This window comes from Nelumbo nucifera, chromosome 1 (assembly GCF_055504915.1).
Source record: "Nelumbo nucifera cultivar China Antique chromosome 1, China Antique-T2T, whole genome shotgun sequence".
In the NCBI taxonomy this organism is placed as follows: domain Eukaryota; kingdom Viridiplantae; phylum Streptophyta; class Magnoliopsida; order Proteales; family Nelumbonaceae; genus Nelumbo; species Nelumbo nucifera.
The window spans coordinates 90,725,114-90,747,435 of record NC_142649.1 but is presented as its reverse complement, the minus strand read 5'-3'; the positions used below and the strand labels follow the sequence as shown (position 1 = coordinate 90,747,435).

The window sequence follows — 22,322 nt, the reverse complement described above, 5'->3', positions numbered from 1 at the left end:
ACGGAGCCGAAGCAAACCTAACTCGACAGTTGACACCAATGTTTCGAAAACCTGACCGGACCGGTCTGGATATACCCTCAAAACCTCTACGTTAAAAAACTGTGAAAAACGGTTCGACCGGCCGATTCAACCGGACAACCGGTCCCGATTTTGCTTAATCGGCCGGTTGTTTACATTCTGACTTAAAATTGGACCAAACAGGCCCTAAGGTCCAAACCGGAAATCCCAATACCAGCCCAAAACCGAAATCCCTTTTCGATCGATCTTCTATTCTTCTTCCTCTTTTCGTTCACCAGCTCACCACCGAAGACTCCCTCTCCGCCGATTCGCCGCCGACCGCCGGTTCTGCGGACGCCAGGTAGTCTCTCCCCTCCTCCTCTTTCTTCTTCAACTCTTTCCCAGCGGCGGCGGTGCTCTGTTCACCGCGCGACAGCTTCTCGCCCTTCCTAGTCTTCTTCTCTCTTTCCTTCTCCTCCTCCGCCTAAAGCCTGAAAAATGTGAATTGACTAAATTCTTTAATTCTGATTTCTACATTATGCAGCATTTACATTACATTTTGCAGCTTATTTTATTTTAAATTTTTAATACTTATTTTTTTTTTAATTATTGAACTTGAAATTAATTAATTACTCATAGCTTTCTATTGGGTTTTTTAGGAGAAGTAAAACAAAGGCTACGATGTTGAGGAGGAGATTGTCTTCCTTATTGGCAGCATCGATTCGCCATAGTTCGATATACTGCAGGGCAAACTTCAACTCTGAAACAATCTCGTCACGGTCTCTGTTGCAATCGATGCAATGCTGTCAGCCCAGATCTAACCCTGGTGAGGGTTTCTTTACTCAAGGAATTAGGGCTTACAGTTTGCTCAGCCTGAACGATCTTAGAGATAGCCAACCCAGGAAGCAGAAGAAAAGAAAAGGTCGTGGTATTGGTTCTGGTCTGGGGAAGACTGCTGGACGAGGTCATAAGGGACAGAAGGCCAGAGGAACCATGAAATTTGGGTTCGAAGGAGGCCAGACTCCTCTCCGTCGGCGATTGCCGAAGAGAGGATTTAAGAATCCTTTCACCCTCACTTTTCAGGTATTCTACATCGTTGTTCATTCCTTGTTCTTGTCTTTTCAGGTTCTAGGTCTGTTCTATTGGTTTGTTCCTTTCTTTGGTTCATCCATAATGCTGAAAATGTGGTATTTTTATCTTCTTCCCCGGTTCGGAAGAAGTAGAAGGGGAAAACTTGAATTGAAACCGAGGCCTGTAAACTCAGATGAAATGGTCATTCCAATCTCGTGTCATGAAAAATAAATATGGTCACATTAGGATGGTTATGTTCCTAGATGCATTCAAGTTTATCTTTATGAAAATGTTTCAAGATAAGTTGGACTAGGTCAGAGTACATGTATTGCAATTTTAGAGAAAATATTAGTAACAATGCTGGTTCAGTTATGGTTGATGATTAGGAAATGCCTAAATTAACCACCTCTGGTATCTTTGTCAATCATAGGGAGAAATTCAAGAGGGCATTGCCCATTGAACTGTAGCAGGGTTGAAGTGGATAAGTGTATCTGATGTGGTGTCTGGCCAACATATTTTAATTAGATTAAAAGGAAATTCTATAAGATAGTTATAAGACCCAACATTGATATATTGGGCAGAGTTCTGGCTAATCAAGATGTTTAAAAAATGAATGTGACTGATGAAGACATTGAGGATGAGTGGCAAGACTAGAAAGGAAAGAATCAGAAATGATATAGGGGACCTAGAATTAGTTCCAATTTGTGACAAGATGAAGGGAAGTTAAGTGAGATGGTTGGCATATGCATAGATGACAAATGAGTGTACCATCGAGGAGTGACTTGGTGCAAGTAGAAGGATCTAAGAAAGCAAGGGGAAAACTAAATGTGGATTTAAGTGGTAAAAAATTAACTAAAGATGTACAATTCGAGAAAAGCATGGATCTTGATAGAGAACAATGGCAGGTTAGATGGCTCTTGATAGAGCATACAATGGCAAGGTAGAATTTGTGTAGCTGTCCAAATGGTTGGGTTAAGATTGAGCTGAGTTGAAAAATTTTCTGTTAAAAATGCATAGTTGTATCACATCTGAAGTGAAAGTCACAAAATAAGACCAGAACAGAGCTAATGGAGAAGAGGGACAGTCCCACAAACTGTTGCCAGACACCGTTGCTCAGTAGGGCTGTTCATGGGTCAGTTCAGTTTGGTTTAACTTAATATTACCAACTGAACCAAAAATTTTGGGTTTTTTAACATAAACTGACACTGGCCAATCAAAGACAAAAACTGATAATTAGCATCTTATTAGATTGATATCGGTTTGATTTAAACCAAACTGAAAGCAATTTCATGCATTAATTGTTCTGTCATTTAAAGCTGACGTACTGATTATTAATTTTGTTTTCTTGTTTGAAGCAAACTCAGGCATATCTCTCTTGACATGTTTTTTTTTTTTTTTATATTTGACATTTGATAGCTTTTTTTATAAAAGTAATTCTATAGAGAAGAGGACGCAAGCTGTAAATGATTGGTCGATTTCCAAAAAAGGAGGAAGTTCACTCAAGAAAAATAGGGAGATGTTGAAGCTTTCTTGGGGTTTAAATGAGAAGGCGGGGAAAGGGGAGGGGGCAGTGAGGGGAGGAGGAAAAAAGGGGTAGGGGTGTTGGAAGGGCAGGAAAAGGGGGGATTTGTAGTGTTTCATGGAATTAAAGGTTTTTTCTTGGAAAGTGAGGGGCTTAGGGTTGGGGAGAAGGATGGTGGTTGTGACTTGTTGAAGACATGGAGGTTGGAGGTGGTGTTCATTCAAGAATCAAAGCTGGAAGTGGTGGAAGCAGAGATAACAAGAAGTAGCTGGGGATCTGGGGATGTTAGGTGGGTAAGCAAACCGGCTAGGGGGAGAACAGGTGGTTTAATCACTCTCTGGGACTGTTCGAAGGGTAAATAGCTAGCTTCTCACATTGGGAATTTCTCTGTTTCAGTGGTTTTAGAATTGGAGGGGGGGTGTGACTGTGTGAGGGGATTATTTACAAATGTTTATGGCCCTTAGATTTCAGCAGAAAGAGGAGGGTTGTGGGAAGACCTAGAAGAAGCGAGAGGATCCTCTACGGTTCCTTGGGTAATAGGAGGTGATTTTATGATTTTATTGTCACCAGATTTCTGGAGGATAGAAATGGTGGATAAAGTGGAGCGAGAGATAGGGGAGGTGTTTTGCAAATTTTGTCAATCAATTTGAACTTATTGATCTTCCGCTGGCAGGGGCTCAATACACATGGACAAACAACCAAGAAAATCCTGTTCTAGTCAAGCTAGATAGATTTCTGGTGTCCCTGGATTGGGAGGACCTATTCCCAAACCTGAAACAAGTGGCTTTGCCAAGACCGGTTTCAGATCATTCCCCGCATCAGTTAATATGTGTTGTGCGACACCGGAGAAAGTCTACTATCAAAATGGAACATGCCTGGTTTGAGGAAGAGGAATTTATTCCGCTGTTAAAAACTGTTTGGACTGAAACTTAGGTGGAGGGTTCAAGTTCCTTTGTGTTAGCAAGGAAATTAGGGGCAATTAAGGAAGCATTAAAAGTTGGAAGGCGGAGATTTGGAACAAATCAGAGGGAGAAGAGAGGTGTCTTGAGGAAGTTAAAGAGGTTGATTTAGCAGAAGAAAGAGGGCCCATTTCAGAGGAAGAAAAGAAAAAAAGGTTGGCAGCAAAATTGCTCTTGGACAAGCTAGCATATAATGATGAACTAAAGTGGAGACAGAGGGTGGAGGTGAAGTGGCTCAAGGTGGGGGATTGGAATTCCAGCTTCTTCCATAGAATGGTAAAGGCCAGAAACAGAATTAATAACATAGAAAAACTGGTATATGAAGGCATAGTGGGAGACTCTTGGCCAGTTATGAAAAGACTTGCTACAAATTACTTCTCGGTTCTCTTCACGGAAAATTGAAGAAGAAGACCTTTGCCAATGGGAATTAATTTAAAGAGGATTTCCAAGGAACAGAAAAGTTCTTTGAAAGCTCCCTTTTTTGAAGAGGAAGTGTGGCAAGTTATAACAAACTTGGAATCCGAGAAATCCCTGGATCCGGATGGATTGACAAACTTGTTTTTACAAAAGGTGTTGGGATGTGGTGAAATCAGATGTGATGCAGGTGTTCCAGGAGTATTCATGGGAATGCTGCCCTGGAAAGGGGCCTTAATGCCATGTTCATATTATCTAATTCCAAAAGTTGAAGGGGTGACCAATTTGAAGGATTTCACACCAATTAGCCTCCTAAACAGCTTTTATAAAATCCTGGCTAAGGTTTTAGCAGAGAGGTTTAAAAAGTTAATTCCTAATGTGATTTCTCAAAATCAGTTCGTTTTTGTTCCTGGTCGCCAAATGTTAGATAGTGTTTTGGTAGCAAATGAATTAATAGATTCAAAGGGAAGGGAAGGAACACCAGGCCTGATTTGCAAATTGGATCTAGATAAGGCTTATGATAATGTTAGCTGGAGATGTTTGGACTTTGTACCGGATAGGATGAACTTTGGGCAGAAGTGGAGGAATTGGATGAAAGTCTTCATCACCTTTCCGGTTTTCCCAAGTTCTCAATCCTCTTAAATGGTCAATTTGTGGGCATTTTTAAAATCTCAAAGGGGCTCAGACAGGGAGACCCTCTCTCCCCTTTGTTATTTATTTGTGTAATGGAGATTCTTACTTTGTTCAGCTAGCTAGGGAGGAAGGGTTGTGGAAAGGGTTTGAGATAGTGCCAGGAGGGGAAACGGTTCAGGTGTTGCAGTTTGCGGATGACATACTATGTTTTGTGGAGGCAAAGGAAGATCAGTTAGGAACCTTGGTAGGGATCCTCAGCTGGTTTGAGGTGGTGACAGGGCTGAGAGTAAATTGGAACAAAAGTAGCTTGGTCCTGGTGGGGAAGGTGGATAATTTAGAGAGCTTGGTAGAGACTATCTTGTCAGGTAGGTTTTTTACCTACAAAATATCTAGGACTCCCTTTACGAGCTAAATGCACCTCAGAGGCTGATTTGGGAACCAGTTTTGGATCAGTTAGAAAAGAAGTTGGCATCTTGGAAAGCAAAGTATCTGTCTTTGGGGGGTAGAATCACTCTCTTAAAGAGCTCTCTGACTAACCTTCCTGCTTTCTACCTCTCCTTATTTCCAATCCCAGGGAAAGTGGCCCAAAGAATTGAAAGACTGCAGAGGGATTTTATGTGGAGAGGATGGGAGGAAGACAAGAAGAGAATTCATTTGGTGAAATGCTCACTGCTCACCAAAAGAAAAAGGAGGGCTGGGAATCAAACGGCTCAAAGTTTTCAACAAGGCGATGCTAAGCAAGTGGATCTGTTGATTCGGAATGGAAAGGAATAACTGGTGGAGGACCATAATTGCAGCGAAATCCAATACAAACAGTGGAGACTGGATAGCTTCTTCTCCTCTCCCCTCTTTAGGCTGCTCTTTGTGGAGGAAAATTATGGATTTTTTACCAAGTTTTAGCAGAGGCTTAGCTCTAAAGATGGGAAAAGGAGACTGGTTGGCTTTCTGGAAAGATATTTGGTGTGGAGAAACTTCATTATCAGAAACTTTCCCTCAGTTATTTCATCTTGCTGAGAGCCGAGACGTGGTGGTGGCAGACTATTTTGAAGTTGTTGGTAATTCTGTTGTTTGGTGTACTTTTCGAAGGAACTTTCAGGATTGGGAAATTACAGCTTTAGCAGAATTATTTGAGCCGTTATCCATGCAGTCTTCTGAACTGTCCAAGGAAGATAGTTGGCATTGAATTTGGAGCTCAGATGGTCTTTACACAGTTAAATCATTTGCCCTCCATTTGATGGCAAGCAAGTTGGAGGGCATACCTGCATCTAAAATCTGGAATCCATCCCCCCCTCAAAAGTTAATGCCCTGGTGTGGCCTTCAACTTTAGACAGATGTTTGACCAAAGCTCACCTTCTCAGAGGAGGCATTCAACTCCTGGATTAGAGGTGTGTACTGGGTGGACACATGGTGTTGAGGATTGCTACCACCTGTTTATTCACTGTCCTGTTTTGGTTAAAGTTTGGAACCACTATTTCTCTGCACTAGGCCTTGCTTGGGTAATGCCTGGCTCTGTAATCAGCTGCTGTTATTTGGAAAACCATTCCAGCTGCTGTAATCAGTACCGTTTGGACTGAAATGAACAAAAGGATATTCCATAATATTGCTAGAACTCAGGAGGATCTAATTTTGTATTCAGTTGGAAAATTAATCCCTTGGATGTCGGCAACTAAAGGGATTCAGACCTCACATTTGGGGGCTAGACTGAATTCTAGTAATTTTTGGGAGTTGTAATCCAGGGGTTGTAATGTTGGGACCCTGTCAAGGTTTTTTCCTTTGGGGATCCCTTTGTATCTTATTTCAATATCAATAAAATTTTACCTTGCCTTTTCTCAAAAAAAAAAAAAATCATACAAATGTTAGTATGCAGAATGTACAAACTTTGTAATTGTAGGCCCTTTATATAAGCCTTTTACTTGGCATATTGTCAATTTTTATGACTGGTTCTATTTGATGGACTCAAATTTGTCAAATATGACAATTTGTTTTCTCCTTCGGGTGAATGTAATACAAAAACATGACGATTTATTTCTGGATTTGTAAAAAAGAAATGACCAACTTAGAGATGTTAGACAAGAAAGAAATGACCGACTGAGAGATGTCAGATAAGTACGAAAAATAGTTGCTGACAGTCTCTTTTGGTAATATTCCTTTATAATAGCCTAATAGCCTAAGGTTTCATATGTATATCGGTTGGGTCGGTTTCAATTTGAGTTTCAAATACGTAACCTGCAACCAAACCGAAGCGTCGGGTTTTGACATTTTTTAAACCGAAACCGACCAATTTTATTTTAAAACCGATTATCTCCGATCGAGTCGGTCCGATTTAATTGGTTTTGTCAGTTTATAAGATTTCATGAACAGCCCTACTGCTCATTAGAAGATAATTTGTCAAGGTAGGCATGATGGATGCATATGAGACTTAATACAGAGTTTAACACTATATAACCCTTATTCTGTATGAACTCTTTTACCTTTCCTTTTTTATGCAGCAAGTTAATTGGGTAAAAACGTATTGTAATATTAGTCAAAATAATTATATATCTTCTTTCGTGTATAGTTTATGTTCTAGTTCTACATGGGACATATTCAGATAGGGAATATACTAAATATCGTGGGAACTGGCATACTTTAACAGTCTTGGAGGGTGAGAGGATCATCTAGATCTTTAGATATGAAAGTGGCCTACAGACATAGATAACTTGCTTAAGTTGGGATTTTTTAAGACTTTTAACTAATCCAACAACAATTTAAGATCCTGAGGTAGTTAGGGTCTTAGGGGCCATTGCTTGGTGCAATGGGATATCTCAGGCATTGATAAAAAAATGCTGAATCTCAGGTTGACAACTTTGAAAGCATGGGTTTGAGTCTTATAGTTGTCTTGGTGCACAGAAATGGTAAGGCTAGGTTCTTATGCAATCCACTCCTCACAAGACCCCTGATTCCAAGACCAATATTGGGTAGTAGCCCTTTTTATGTTGATCTTGTTTGTCCTACAAACATTATAGTGATAAAATTACCCAATGTATGAGCCCTGAAAACATAGAATTCCCTCTGCCAAGGATTAAGGGCTCGGTTTGGTAAGTAGGTTGTTCATCAGCAAATCTGATTTAGTCTCCCTTGAGGAAAGCTCTTATTTGTTTGATGTTCTTTGTCTGAGTCTTTTGCGTGAATGTGGCCAACTTATGTGTTAACTGAATTGAATATTACCTAATTCTTTTTTTAGCTAACAAACTTTTCTGAGTATATTTAAAAATAGGTGGCAGAGAACAAAATCTAGTTATTGATAATAAGAACAATAATAAAGAGGTTTACCATGATACATAGACCCATGAAACAAAAAGTAGAGAAAGATGAGTGTGGGGGTGGTAAGCACAACATTTTTTTAATAAATGAGTGGTAAGCACAACATTGATCGGATAATTAAAATCTTGACCTTTTCTTACCTTAATAACCTAGGAACCATCAAGCTCTTTGGATTGGACAGAATGTTGTTTAAGATTGTTTCAGTATTTCCCACATTTATTGGAGTTTGGATTTCCCTAATAGGTCAATTAAAACACATAATAAAGTAGGGCGCCAGAAAATGTTCAGCAGCCTTTTTCCATCTGTGTCCACTCACTGTATGCGGTCTCTATCCACTAGTGCCTGTTACCTATCCCACTTGAGTGATTCATATATTCTATTATTACAATCCTGTTCCATGGGAGACAACCCTCAATACAACAAAGTTCTTTACCCTTGTCTTGCCAGAGTGTCAGCCATGATATTAGCTTATCTTTGCATCCTATTGTATATTACTCCTAACTCCCTATCCAAAGATTTTTCTTCATTCTCAATGGGAATTTTGTATTTGCCTGTACTTGTGCTTGTGGTGAGATGCACCCTCATTTATCTTTCTCAGTGTTTTAAAAGCCATTACTGGGCACAAAGACAAGTCCTATTTTAAGTTTAAGGCATGTGCCTCGCTTGAGTGCAGGTGTAGCCCCTCACAAAAGACGTGTTCAACAGTCCAGGTGCATGCTTTTTATACATGCCTCTTTTGCAGAATTTCATGTGTTTTACACCTTTGTAATGGTTTATCAATTTCTGGATTACCTTTTATTGTTGTTTGTGCACTAGCAATGGTCTATTGATTTTTAAATAAACAAAAAGAAAGATCTTTCAAATACATGGAGCTTTAGTTCTTTGAAAATAAGATGTCAAATGGCAAAATTTCCACCAAAGAAGTAACAATGATTTTTTTATTAGTCTAAATAAGTAACACCAATAGAACTAATATCGGATAATCCTAAAATAGAATGAATTGTGACTAAAATCACAAAACCAACTCTTTTGGGCCAAAAATTTAGGTTGGTGTTGCTCCAAACTCCTGCATGAACTTGTTTGGGCTTGCATCAAGTGGCCTTTGTGTTGGTAGAGAGACAATCTCTTAGGATCAAGAATGGAACATGTTTGATATCACACTAACCACTTAGAATAATGCAATCAGGAAATGAACAGATTAAATTGTTAATCAATAAAACAAATTGAAAGTTTCACATGCTTGAATTGTTGAGTCCTTGGAGCACTTCATTATGATCCACATATGTTTGGTTTCACTTCCATATTTTCACTTTGAATATCCTTTATATGTCATGCTTATGTATTTTAATTTGAGCCAATATGCTTTTTAAAACATTTAGCTTCTTTTAAATATTATCAAGTTTGCATTTTTTATGTTATTACTATTTTTTTGTGTTCCAATCATCAACATCTACACCTTGTCCCATCTATATGGGGTTGGCTACATGAATCCTGTTTTACATTCTGTTCTGTTCAGCGTCGTATCATCAACATATTATGGGCACTTAAATAATTTCTTATTGCTCTTTACTTTTTTAAATATTTTTAAAGAATTTGCACCTTGCTTCAAAAAGGCACACACCACACCTTGTGCCTCAGGTGCTAGGTGCTTGACCTCTTCTTGTGTCTTGTGCTTTTGGAACATTCCTCTTTCTCTCTCTCTCTCTCTCTCTCTCTCTCTTATACACACAATAGTTGACTGTGGTATGCCCCTCTGCCTGGGTGCTTGCTCCAACTTGGTGGATTTTGTTCTATTAACTTATAATGTGGTCATTGCATTTGAATGATTAATTCTTATTTTCTTTTGGCAGCCAGTTGGGTTGGGAAAGATTGCAAACCTTATAAATGCAGGCAAGATTGACTCATCAGAACTGATTACAATGAAAACTCTCAAGGTACTGAATCATCCTTTTCTAGTTCTATGACTTACCTTACAATTTATGGGCTTTGGTTGGTACTGATTGTTATGTCTCTATAGGATGCTGGGGCAATTGGAAAGCAGATAAGAGACGGAGTCAAATTATTTGGACGTGGTGCTGAGCAGATTGAATGGCCAATTCATCTGGAGGTAATAGTCACTAACAACATGCAGTTTCAGCAGGCATCTTGTCTATACTGCTTAATTCCTCGTCTTGCCTTACTTTTTGGGTTTCAATTGTTTGTTTTTTTTGCTAAAGTCTTGATGGCCCATTGGGCAAAAAAATAGTTGATTGAATTGTTTTTATTAGATGTTCAAACTATTTTTATTTTCTTGGAATGATAAAAAAGATGTTGATAAAATAATAGTAGCCTGGGATTTATAGTTGGGAATATATTGGTCTAGATTAGGACTGGTTAGAAAATAGAGAGAGAAAATAGGGAGGCTGAGGACCCTCTATGATTGAGTTATATGTTCCAAATAGAAGAAAACGTAGCCCCATTTGGCGTGTCTTTCCGTGCGGGCTGTTGGCTGTTTAAAAGCCCGGCAACTTGTGATTTCGTCTTTTCCCGTTTGGTTGGGGGAAGATCTAGTTGCCAAAAGATTCCTCCCTGAAAAGACGCGAGAAGCTAGAAATGGAGCTTCTCGCCTTTGTTCGTCTCATCTTTGCGTGGAAAGATGTGCCTCCAACCAAACGGTTTGTGGATTGCCAAGATCTTTATGTAAAAGCCCAGTATGTCTTTTGGTTGTCAAATCTTCCAGAAGATCTTTTAAAAAAGACTTGTCAAATGGTACCATAGTATGCTCATATGTTGGTCCAATTTTAAGTGTCCATACAACATGTAGAGCATGGTTGTCAAAATGTTGTGATTAATGTTGCATGAACACTTCTTTCAATTATCCAAAAAATGTTGCATGGACACAGACATGGGAATCAGAATTGGGAACCTGACATGGGTTGGTCTCATGGACACATTTATGGAAGAATATAATTTTAAAATAGTTTGTTTTTTTTTTTCATTATAACATTATATATCTGCAAAAAATGTTGCCTTGTTACTACATAATGCTTGATACAGAAAATTTCGTTCATCTTGCACATTAGCCATCCATCTATGTCAAATAAGATGGGAGATAGAAAGGAAGAGGTATGCATAAGTGTCTTCAAGAATCTGTGTAGTTTTAGACTCTGATGCATGTCTGACATTCACAAATCATCTAAGAGTCCATTAACACTGTATTTAAGGGGGTAGACAGGCCTAAGACCTACCCTGACCTATTTTTGAAAATAAAAAAAAAACAAAAAAAAAAAAGATGGGTGCAAGGTTCAGAGTACCATACACCCCTTGCGCTGTATTGGGGTGTATCAATACTTTGAACCTTAGTTTGGATGAATACAATTGACACCCAATTCCTTACTAAAAAAATGAGACCTAATTCTCTACTTCGTTATTCCTTTTTTTTATTTTTGTTCAAGTGACACTTATTTTAAAAAGCCTTTCTAGAAAAAAGATTTATTTAGGTTATTTAAGACCTATTTAGAAAAACCTTATTGAGTTTACTTTTCATCATATGTAGATTAAAGAGCCATTTTATGTAGGTCAAGTGACCTTGAAGTCAAACTTAAGTATATCATTTTATGTTCTAGTGTACAACTGAAACTTTTTTTTTTTAATTTCTTTATTTTTATTTTTTATAGGAAACAATAACTTTCATAAAGATTGGATATAATTTGAAGGATCCAAAGGTCCAATCCCTTAAACTAGGGATTCTGACTAAAGGAGTAAGAGGTAGAAGCAGTTGGAAGTTGAACCGACACCTGCAAAGAAGAAGAAAGTATTTCAAAATCTTTTGAAAATAAAAAAGAAAGAGGGAAAGGGCCATCCTTTGTCGAGGTAATTAAAAGGGGGCAAAAAGTGAGCCACCGTGGTGTCCACAAAAAATTAAAAAGCCAGTAAAAAATCGGTCTGAACCAGCTGGAGATCGAGTCAAGCCAACCCCCTCTGTAAATCAACCGCAGGGGAGCGAAGGAGCAAACCAAGCCTTATGACCTTGTTATTAGTCATGTGGGTGGGAAAAAAAGGGGGGCGCAACAACAAATCAGGTCTATCTTCATCCCCAAAACAGAGTTTTTTGAAGACTTCTTCATTCAGGTCTTCTACCAGACAAGGTATGCAATGGATCCCAATAAAAAAAGCTAGAAAGATGAACATTGTAGACAGGTCCAAAGACAGACGGAATCCTCACTATGCAAGCAAGTGCACAGATGATAATGAAGTGGAGGATGGTGGTTGGGTGGACTTGGAGCTGTCAGACGAAGAGGACAGTGATACTAAAACAGAAACTGTGGATTGGAGTTCGGAGGACGAACATGAACAGGAGAACGAGGGTGAAATATTGGGCCACATTGCCTTGCTCTTTGGGGATGAGATAAACAAGGAGACTTTTACCCAAAACCTGAATCATCCTGGGATTGGGAAAGGTGCAACGAGACTGAATGCAGCCTGGAAGTTGGGGAAGAAACTCTAGACCATTACAAAGGGAAACCAGGCCAAATATCGGAAGGTCAGCCGGATGGTTGTAAGGAAATAGTGAATAATCACCGGAACCTTGTCAAGGAGAATCCTAATGGGGATAAGCGATAGAACTACAAGAGGAACCATGAGTTTACATCAGTATCCTAATTCTGGGATGATTAGTGAGCCCCAAATTGCAGATTGTGGCTTCACAAACCAAGCTCCTAGCGCCTCTCATATGCCTTCCTCCCCTTCTAAACCGGGTCTATGTGTAAGTTCTGTTTTGGGTACAAATAGTTGTTCTATGTCTATTGCCTGTTTTTCGGATCCTAGGTTGCCATCAAGCCACAAGCCCAAGTTGTTGGTGATGAAGAAGAGGTGGGGTTTATTGATCAAAAAAAAAAAAAAAAGAAGAGGTGGGGTTGAGGGACAGAGAAGGGGAAGAGGAAAGAGGTTTAAAAATTTGGGAATTGATACAAGAGTTTCTTGAAGAATTAAAGAGAAGAATTACATAAGGAAGGAAGAGACAATGAAAATTTACATGGTGAATCTCCTTCAATAAAGTTAAAGACGGGGGAGGAAAACATTGAGGGGAGAGAGAGAGAGAAAGAGAGCTGAAGGAAAGTGGGAAAGAAAGCGTTAGGGAAGATTCAATGGCGGATCTTGTGGGAAAACTTGGGTGTAGAATTCAGAGGGAAATGCGAGAAAGTAAGAAGAGGGAAAGGTAAGAAAGAGGAAGTTGAGTGAGGTTGAAAGACTGAGATTAGATGTGGAGGGTGATAAGGAATTTAGTGAACGAAAGGGGAGGAGGGGAGGAAGCAATTAGGGGTAACACTTAGGGGGAGAAAGAAAGCCACTTAGAAATGAAGCTGATTAGTTGGATGTGGGAGGATTGGAAATGCGAGAAAGAGATCTTTGATATGAGAAGTGTTGAGAAGATCCAGACATAGTAATCCTTCAGGAGTCTAAGTTACCAAATTTTGATGCAAGGTGGTTTAGAAGTGTTTGGAAGGCTAGGGGAATAAGCTGGGCAATGTCTCCATCTTGGGGCTCTTTAGGAGGTATAGTGACATTATGGAAGAATGAGGTCCTAGAAGGGGTGAAAGAACTTGTTGGTAGATTTACAGTGTTCGTAAAATTTCGACAGTTGGTAGATGGGTTCGAATGTGTTCTGACAAACATTTATGGTCCCAATGGGTACAGACTACAGAGAAAGAGAGGAGTTGTGGGAGGAATTGGGAGATATTAGAGGGTTATGGGAAGGAACTTGGTGCATAGGTGGAGATTTCAATGTAATCAGATTTGTAGAGGAGACAAACAACCTGAGGCAAAGAGCTACAGTGAGTATGAGGAAATTTAACGAGTTCATTAATACTTTCGAACTAAAAGAATTGCCTCTGTTGCATACCAATTTCACCTGGTCTAACCTTCAAACAAACCCTATTTGCTCCAAACTAGATAGATTTTTGTTTACTGTGATTTGGGGAAACCTTGTATCCAAAGCCTTGCCTAGGGTAACTTCCGACCATTGGCCTATTTCCATTGCCAAAGGAGTGGGTGGTTGGGGTCCAACAATGTTCAGATTTGAAAACATGTGGTTGTGTCACCCAGGTTTTGTTGAAAAGATAAAGGAGTGGTGGGCTGAGAGTGACCCAAGTGTCAAATGGGAAGGGATGAAATTTCACTAGAAGTTAAAGGAGCTGAAATCTGAGATCAAGGAGTGGAACATTCAACAGTTTGGTAGGATCGAAGAGAAAAAAACAGGAAGTGATAGATAGAATTGAGGAGCTGGGCAGCAAAAAGAATGAAGGGACTTTTGAGGAAAGGGATAAGGAGGAAAGGTGAACCTTAAGGAAGCAATTAGAAGATCTGTTATATAAGGAAGGAGTAAGTTGGAGATAGAAGTTCAGACACAAATGGGTGAAGGAAGGTAACAGGAATACAAGGTTCTTTCATGCTATGGGTAAAGAGGTGTGCTAATGAAGCCTCTGAGTGGTAGCTGAGAGGGCGGAGATTCTGGGTTGTGTAACCTCTGAGTGGCCTATAAATTATCTGTGTTTGCCTTTAGGAGATAATCCCAGAAATAATATTTTTTGGAACCCGGTGGTGGATAGGTTCACTAAGAGACTAGCTTCGTGGAAAAGGAATTATCTTTCCTTTTGGGGACCATGATTAAGTCTACATTGACCAACTTGCTAGTTTACTTCTTATCTATTTTTAGGATCCCGGAAGGAGTGAGTAGGGTGTTAGAAAAATTGATGAGAGACTTTTTGTGGGAACCAGGGGAAGAAAAAAGGGATCATAGAGTTGGGTGGGAGGTGAGCACTAGAAGGAGACAGGTGGTTTGGGGGTAGGAAATACTCAAAGGAGCAATGAGGCACTACTTGGAAAATAGTTGTGAGCATTCATGAGGCACTACTTGGAAAATAGTTGTGAGCATTCATGAGGCACTACTTGGAAAATAGTTGTGAGCATTCATGAGGCACTACTTGGAAAATAGTTGTGAGCATTCATGAGGCACTACTTGGAGGCTGCCAAGGGAGGGGGATAAACTATGGGCTAAGGTGATTGTGAGCATTCATGGGCAAATGGCAGATGGCTGGGATGTTGGAGTTTTGGCAAGGGCTACACAAGCTTCTCCTTGGAAATCTATACACGCCATTCTTCCTTCTTTCTTGCCATTCATTAGGTATGACCTATGTGTTCTGGAAACCGGGTAAAGTTGTGGGAACATTCTTGGGTCAGAGATGTGACCTTGAAAGAACAATTCCCCTCCTTGTATTCTATCTCTATGTTTAAAAGTGAGCTTGTCCCCACCTTTATGGTACCCTCAGATTCTTTCCTCAGCTTTGATTGGGATTTGGGTCTAAGAAGGGGCCTTAGGGATGCTGAAGTCAACCATGGATCAGCCTTAATTCAGACCTTGGGTGGCGTGGTCTTGGACCCAGGGAGAAGGGATAGTAGACTTTGGACTCTGACCCCTGATGGAGAGTTTTCTTGTGCCTCCTTTTTTAAGGTCTTAACACAACCCTTAGGTAGCTCCAGCGTAGACTTTCCAGTTCTGGAAGTTTGGGGCAAACCAATTCCCCCAAGGATTGGTGCTTTTTGTTGGGAAGCCTTTCTGGGAAGATGTAACACTTGTGACTTGCTCCATAGAAAAAGACTTAATTGGTGCCTATCTCCTAATTGGTGTATCCTTTGTAAGGCAAATGGTGAGAGTTGCTATCACTTACTAATATCTTTCTCACTTGTCTCATATATTTGGGAATGGTTTTTCTCTTTATTTGGTTGTAGATGGACACTCCTGCTAGATGTACAAAGCTTGTTTGTCTCTTCCTTCTTTAGGTGGCCAAAGAAGAGGGGTAGACTTCTTTGGAGATGTGTTGAGTTGCCATGTGTTGGACAATGTGGGAGGAAAGAAATTCAAGGATCTTTAATGAAAAGGAGAGGAATAAGGAGGTCATTGTTGAAACAATTACTACTAGATTAGTGCATTGGGCGAAATCTCTAGATATGTTTGACAATATCTCCACAAATATGATAAGAAGGAATTGGAAGTGACCAACTCAGCACCTGCTAAAACCAAGGTTAGCCAAATTTGGTCTCCCCCGGCCTCTGGCTTTACTAAGCTGAACTTTGATGGGAGTAGTGAAGGTAATCTGGGGCCTTTGGGAATTGGAGGAACTTTTAGGGATGAAGATTGGAAAGTCCTTGCTCTATTTTCTGGTCCTATTGGTGTGGGCAATTCTCGACGAGCTGAGATTCTGGCAGTGATGGAAGGAATGAAGAAGGCAAGGGACCTGGGCTGCAGCAAACTCATTATTGAAGGGGATTCAAAGTTGGTTATAGGATGGCTGCAAGAAGAAAGAAAGGCCTTTGGAAGTTTGCTAATGAAAAAAGAATGTTCAACCGGCTAGCACAAGGTATGGAGATTCAGATTCAATGGGTAAAGAGGTGTGCTAATTCTTTTGCGGATACCCTTGCTAAACAAGGGGTGGGAAGGGAACAACTGTTTTGGGCCATTCTGTAATTGAATTATTTTCTTTGGGGAGGGTTAAGAGAATTTACCCCTCCCTTTGTACTTCCTTCTAATTTGAAAGGTTAATAAAAGGTTGTTTTTTATAAAAAAGAAAGAGGTACATAAGAAGTGACCAGCCTGACTATAGGGGCCAATACTTGGTGTAATGGTAAAACCTTGGGTTGGCAAGCGTGAGAATGCATGTTTGAATATGAGAGTGACCACTTTGTGCAAAAAATGCTGAAGGTTAGGACCGTATCCAGTCTACCCCTCCCAAGACCCTAGATAGCTGGGACCAACATCGGATAAATGGCCTTTATTTAGGTTTTTAGTATACGTGTTTTTAAACCTTTCTGATAGATTTCTAAAAAACTGAAATAGCCCTATGACATGGTTCACAATTAGATTCAATTCAACTTTCTCTATGATTTAAAATACAATCATGATTTTCAGAATATTGATGCAGAGGTTATAAATATGATCCTTTAACCTTAGGTGGTCATATCTCATAAAGGACCTCATGTCTGATGATGAAAATTTGAAAGATACTCCCACTAATCATATTAGATGGGGCAGGGAATTAGGAGAGATCCTTGAAGGTTGTAGTACTTGCTAAGACTTGAAGGAAGCTGAATGCCTTCACTGCTGCCATGGTGAAATCAGGGGTCACAAGGCTTGGAATTTTTTTAATAGGTAACAGGTAACAATTCATTAATATAAACAGAAAAGGTGTACACAATAGGGTCCCAGGAGAGGTAGAAGCAATTGCCTTTCTACAGTACAACTAATTACAATATAGCCCAATACAACTGTCCCAGTGCCCCCTAGTCACCCCTTGTTTGGCCAACAAATTACAAGGCATGGAATTTCTAAGAAGTCCTCATTGTCATTGCAATACTTAAGCTTGTTGATGTGGACGCGTATTGGGAACAGCAGCAGCAATGATCCGGTGTTCTCATCCTATCCAATTCGGCAGCAACAGTCTTATCCATTCAGTAGATTAGATTAGACTATCTTGTTATTCTTGTCTTATTAAGTTAGTAGATTAGATTATCTTATTAGATTAGGATTAAGAGAGACTTATCTTATTAGATTAGGATTAAGAGAGATTATCTTATCTTATTAGATTAGGATTAAGAGAGACTTATCTTATCTTATCAGTCTTATCTTATCAAGATAGAGTTGGAGGTCTCCCTATTCAGCAAGGAGTCTCCCTAAGAGTAGGACTCTTGTAATCTCCTATTTAAGGAGCCACTATTATTGAATAAAGGCATCCAAAATTTCAGTCAAAGAGAAGAGTAAAGGAGAGTTAGGGTGATCTCTTGTACAAATCACCCCTTAGGTCGCCACGATAGGGTCAGCACGCAAAGGGAGAGGCAAGGGGAAACTAGAGGTTCTCCCCGTGGACCGACCCGTGACGAGATCCTACGCCCGGGCCCATAACATTTTGGTATCAGAGCAAGGCGTCATGGGTGATCTGGAGCAGCTGTCGTCCAGGGTCCACGAACTCGAGCACCGGGTCATGGAGACCAGCTTGGAAGTACGGGAAATCAAGGACGAAGTTAGGGAGCTACAGCGTCTGATGGAGTTATTCCTTTCTAGCAAAGAGAGGAACACAGAAGGGGTGACAGCCACTAGCGGCCGCCGACCAGATCTGTCGGAGTCTTTCGGCGAACAGCAATTCGGCAACCAGGGGGCCAAAGTCATCCCCAAGTACAGCAGGTTAGAATTCCTGTCGTACAACGACAACGGAGATCCCTTGGGCTAGCTGTACCGGTGCAAGCAGTTTTTTCGAAATCAACGGACAGACGACCGGGATAAGGTAAGCCTAGCCACCTTTCACTTAACAGAGGAAGCAGAACTCTGGTTCTATCGATTAGAACAGGAAGAACCTGGGCTCAGTTGGACCCAGTTCAAGTCCTACTACCTTCTTAGATTTGGGCCCCCACTGACAAGCAACCCCTTAGGCGAGCTGATTAACCTTAAACAAACCGGCACGGTGGCAGAATACCAGTGCCAGTTTCAGACCCTCCTCGCGAGGGCATCTTCAGTGCGACCGGACCAACAGGTAGACATGTTCACCGCTGGGTTAGCAGAACCCCTGCGGGTGGACGTGGAAATGCAGAATCCCCCCAACCTGGTTACAGCCATGAATATAGCTCGCGCCTTCGAATGCAAACTACAACTCAGCCGCGAAACCTTCAGTATGGGGCGGCCTCCATCAGCATGGGCATCCCTGGAACCACTCGGAATGGCTCCATATTCAGCAGCCAGCCAAGAACGGAAGCCACAGACGAGCAACAATTCCAGATCAGCATCCAGTATGGGGAGCGTAGGGCAAGGGGACAATGTTTTAATTGCGATGAACTCTACTCAGCAGGGCACAAGTGCAAGAAACTTTTCTGCCTCCTGGTGAAACAAGAGGAAGATGAGGATGAACCCTCTTCATTGGAACCCGGTCCAGGAGGGCAAAGTCATTCCACCTATCCGGGATTCCTTTGATGGTGTTTCCCGACACCCATCCTGAATTCGAGCTTGAGGACAAGCTCGTAGTCCAAGAGGGGAGTAATGATGTGGACGTGTATTGGGAACAACAGCAGCAATGATCCAGTGTTCTCATCCTATCCAATTCGGCAACAACAATCTTATCCATTCAACAGATTAGATTAGATTATCTTGTTATTCTTATCTTATTAAGTTAGTAGATTAGATTATCTTATCTTATTAGATTAGGATTAAGAGAGACTTATCTTATTAGATTAGGATTAAGAGAGATTATCTTATCTTATTAGATTAGGATTAAGAGAGATTATCTTATCTTATTAGATTAGGATTAAGAAAGACTTATCTTATCAGTCTTATCTTATCAATATAGAGTTCGAGGTCTCCCTATTCAGCAAGGAGTCTCCCTAAGAGTAGGACTCTTGTAATCTCCTATTTAAGGAGCCACTATTATTAGGGTGATCTCTTGGACAAATCACCCCTTAGGTCGCCACGATAGGGTCGGCACGCAAAGGGAGAGGCAAGGGGAAACTAGAGGTTCTCCCCGTGGACCGACCTGTGATGAGATCCTACGCCCGGGCCCATAACACTTGTATAGCTGTGCCAATGCCACTCGAACAACTTTTGAACAGTTTTGATGATCTTTTTGGTCAGTGTCCATCTTGTACATCTTTTTTCCCCTATCTTATCATTTTTTCATTACAAATCTTCTTGATTGTTAATGTTAAATAAGGTTGATGCATATCCTAGTAAAGACCTACGTATTCTAACTGCTTTTCTTATCAGTATTTGATCAATTGTTTGATTCTCAAAATTTAATTAAACCTGAACTAGTCCTGTAGTATGTTTTCTCTACACTGATTGGTCAATACAGTTGATTGCAAAGAACACTTAGGCCATGTTTGGGAGTGCTCAAAAATAAGTGTTTATTTGGGCCGGAACCACACCATTAAGCACTTATTGGTGTTTGTGAAATAAGTCCGAAGTAAGTGCTTTTTTTAAAAATAAGGGCTTATTTTTTAAGCCCAAATTTCCAGTTTTTTTTTTAAGTGCTTATACAATAAGCACTTATTCAATTTTTTCTTCCAAAATTATCCCTAGTTGAATTTTAAAAAGTCACTTATAAAACCATCCCTAATTGAATTTTATAAAAGTACTTTTGTAAAAGTGCTTTCATAAAAGTACTTTTATAAAAGTGCTTTCGTAAAATTTGAAAGAAAATGAAGGACAAAATACTCAGAAATGCTTATATAAGTGATTATTGGAGAAAAAGACTACCAAACGCCCAATATGAAATAAGTACTTATTTTTTAAAATAAGCACTTGAAAACAAATAAGTGCTTATTTGAATAAGCACTTGTTTTTAAGTACTTATCTAATAAGCACTTATTTTTAACATAAGCACTCCCAAAAATGGCCTTAGCAACATTGAACATCCAATTGAGCAAAGCTTGTTAGGCCACAAGGCACCATTAATCCAAGCATTTTTCGGAAAAAAAATAACAAATTTAGGTTCACCCTCTTTGACAGACAAATGAAAATATACAATTATTATTCCATTATTACTAATTGATTGGAAAAATAAAGGCACACTACTTTCTGCATGCTAAGTACAACCATGCTGATGTGCATATGGTGCTATGGGTGGTGCAGGTGTCAAGGGTGACAGCTAGGGCGAAGGCAGCAGTTGAAGAAGCTGGTGGATCTGTAAGGAGAGTTCATTATAACAAATTGGGTTTCCGTGCATTACTGAAGCCTGAGTGGTTTGAGAAGAAGGGGCGTCTACTGCCAAGACCAGCCAGGCCTCCACCAAAGCAGCGGGACAAGGTTGATAGCATAGGGCGCCTGCCTGCCCCAACCAAGCCAATTCCATTTTTGCCAGAAGAAAAAATTACTTCTGCCACTCAAACTGCTCCATAAGCCTAAGTGAGCTTTGGCTGGTCTTATTCAGGTTTTCAGGAGTATTGCTCTTTCGGGGTTTCTCTGGAACAATGATTACTTGTAACAATTTTGTTTATAATAATTAAGTTGATGCCAGTTTCATTGAGTTGGTTATTTGGATACGAAGTACACTATGGTTAAAGGCGAATGTTTTCTGGTTCCAAATTGATGAGTAATCTGACTCAGACATAAGTCTGACCGTTATTTAGTTATTTCATTTGCCCCCCTTCCCTGTTTATCTTGAATGGGTTTTGAAACGGGTTGTTATAACAATGTTTAGGCCCATGCATATTTGGATGGTTGCAAGTTGCTATTCAAAGAAGATGGTCCATTCCATTCACTTATGATGCATTGCATATCAGAAAATGCCCTGCAAGTTGTAGGGCGCATCCTCATTGATTTGATTGTTTGTGCAGGCAACTTGGCTAATTAGCGAACCATTTTACTTGGTGTTGTTCACTTGAGAAAGCAGATTATTTACGGGGTTAAGCCGATGAACTACTTAACCATCAGTTGCCCTACACCAAAAACTAATGAAAATTACATGTCTTGGCATTCCACATACGACTACCTCTAAATTGGACTTTTAGAGGCACATATGACTGCCTTTATTGCACCAACGCTACAAGTCCTGTATAGAGGTAGTTACAAGTGTCTCTAAAAGTCTAATTTAGAGGTGCATTTGAATGCCTTCAATTGTTTTTGAGACAACTTTATATGCCCTCTAAAAGTAGTCTAAGAAAGAAAAATAATCTCAATATTCTATTATGATTGAATTAAACAATAAAAAAAGGGAGAATGACGGTTCAGCCCAGGGTCAGAATTTCTAGGCCCAAAATACAGTTTGGGTGGGTGCCAGCTCGGAATTGATGCCAATTCATGGGCGGGCATTGGAGTATAGAGTGGGGGGTTTTCAACATTTTGAACGTTTATAGCTCTGCAGTGGAATTCAGAAATCTGCATTGGGCCTGTCTGTCCAATTGCCTTTCATCATCTTTCTAAGAACAAAAAAAAAAAAAATCCAATGATTAACAGATTGAAAAAAAAATGGATTGGATACAAATACTCAACTTATAAAACCACTTTGATTGCGTTCTCTTCAATTTCAAGCCAACAAACAAATAAACCATACTTGGCTCATAAATGACGTATCAGAATTTAATGGTAGCATAATTAAAAAGTTCTTCATTCATTCTTTTATGCATAATTTGATCACCCAATCTTACAGTTGCATCTTTATTATATGTAGGTCAGGTATAAACATTTGATCCTGCATTCAATTTGTATCCTGAAAATCCTAGTTCCTGATTTCTGTGAAGGATATCTTTAAGATCCTTGAGAATCTATAATCTTCTAGGTTGAGAATTTGGGAGTAATCCTGAGAATTTAAGATCATTCAAAGATAAGACCATGTGATTTATTCACAAATAATCCTGACGCAAAGTAAGCTTGCACATGGTCTTAAATTCAAAGACAAGAACATACTACC

At 39.9% G+C, this 22,322-nt stretch overlaps 1 protein-coding gene across 2 annotated transcripts; it reads left to right on the top strand.

Annotated features, from left to right (window-relative positions):
• Positions 1–208: 208 nt before the first annotated feature.
• LOC104586246 (Ribosomal protein L18e/L15 superfamily protein) lies at positions 209–21,045 on the top strand. Of its 2 annotated transcripts, none has more exons than XM_010243416.3 (5): positions 209–358; positions 657–1,080; positions 9,750–9,833; positions 9,917–10,006; positions 20,546–21,045. In XM_010243416.3, the coding sequence occupies exons 2-5, from the start codon at positions 679–681 to the stop codon at positions 20,810–20,812; spliced, it is 843 nt and encodes a 280-aa protein (XP_010241718.1). In that variant the 5' UTR covers positions 209–358; positions 657–678; the 3' UTR covers positions 20,813–21,045. The 2 variants fall into 2 exon arrangements, with proteins under 2 accessions (XP_010241718.1, XP_088744631.1); XM_088888505.1 differs by having other exon boundaries at positions 226–358; positions 663–1,080.
• Positions 21,046–22,322: the final 1,277 nt, after the last annotated feature.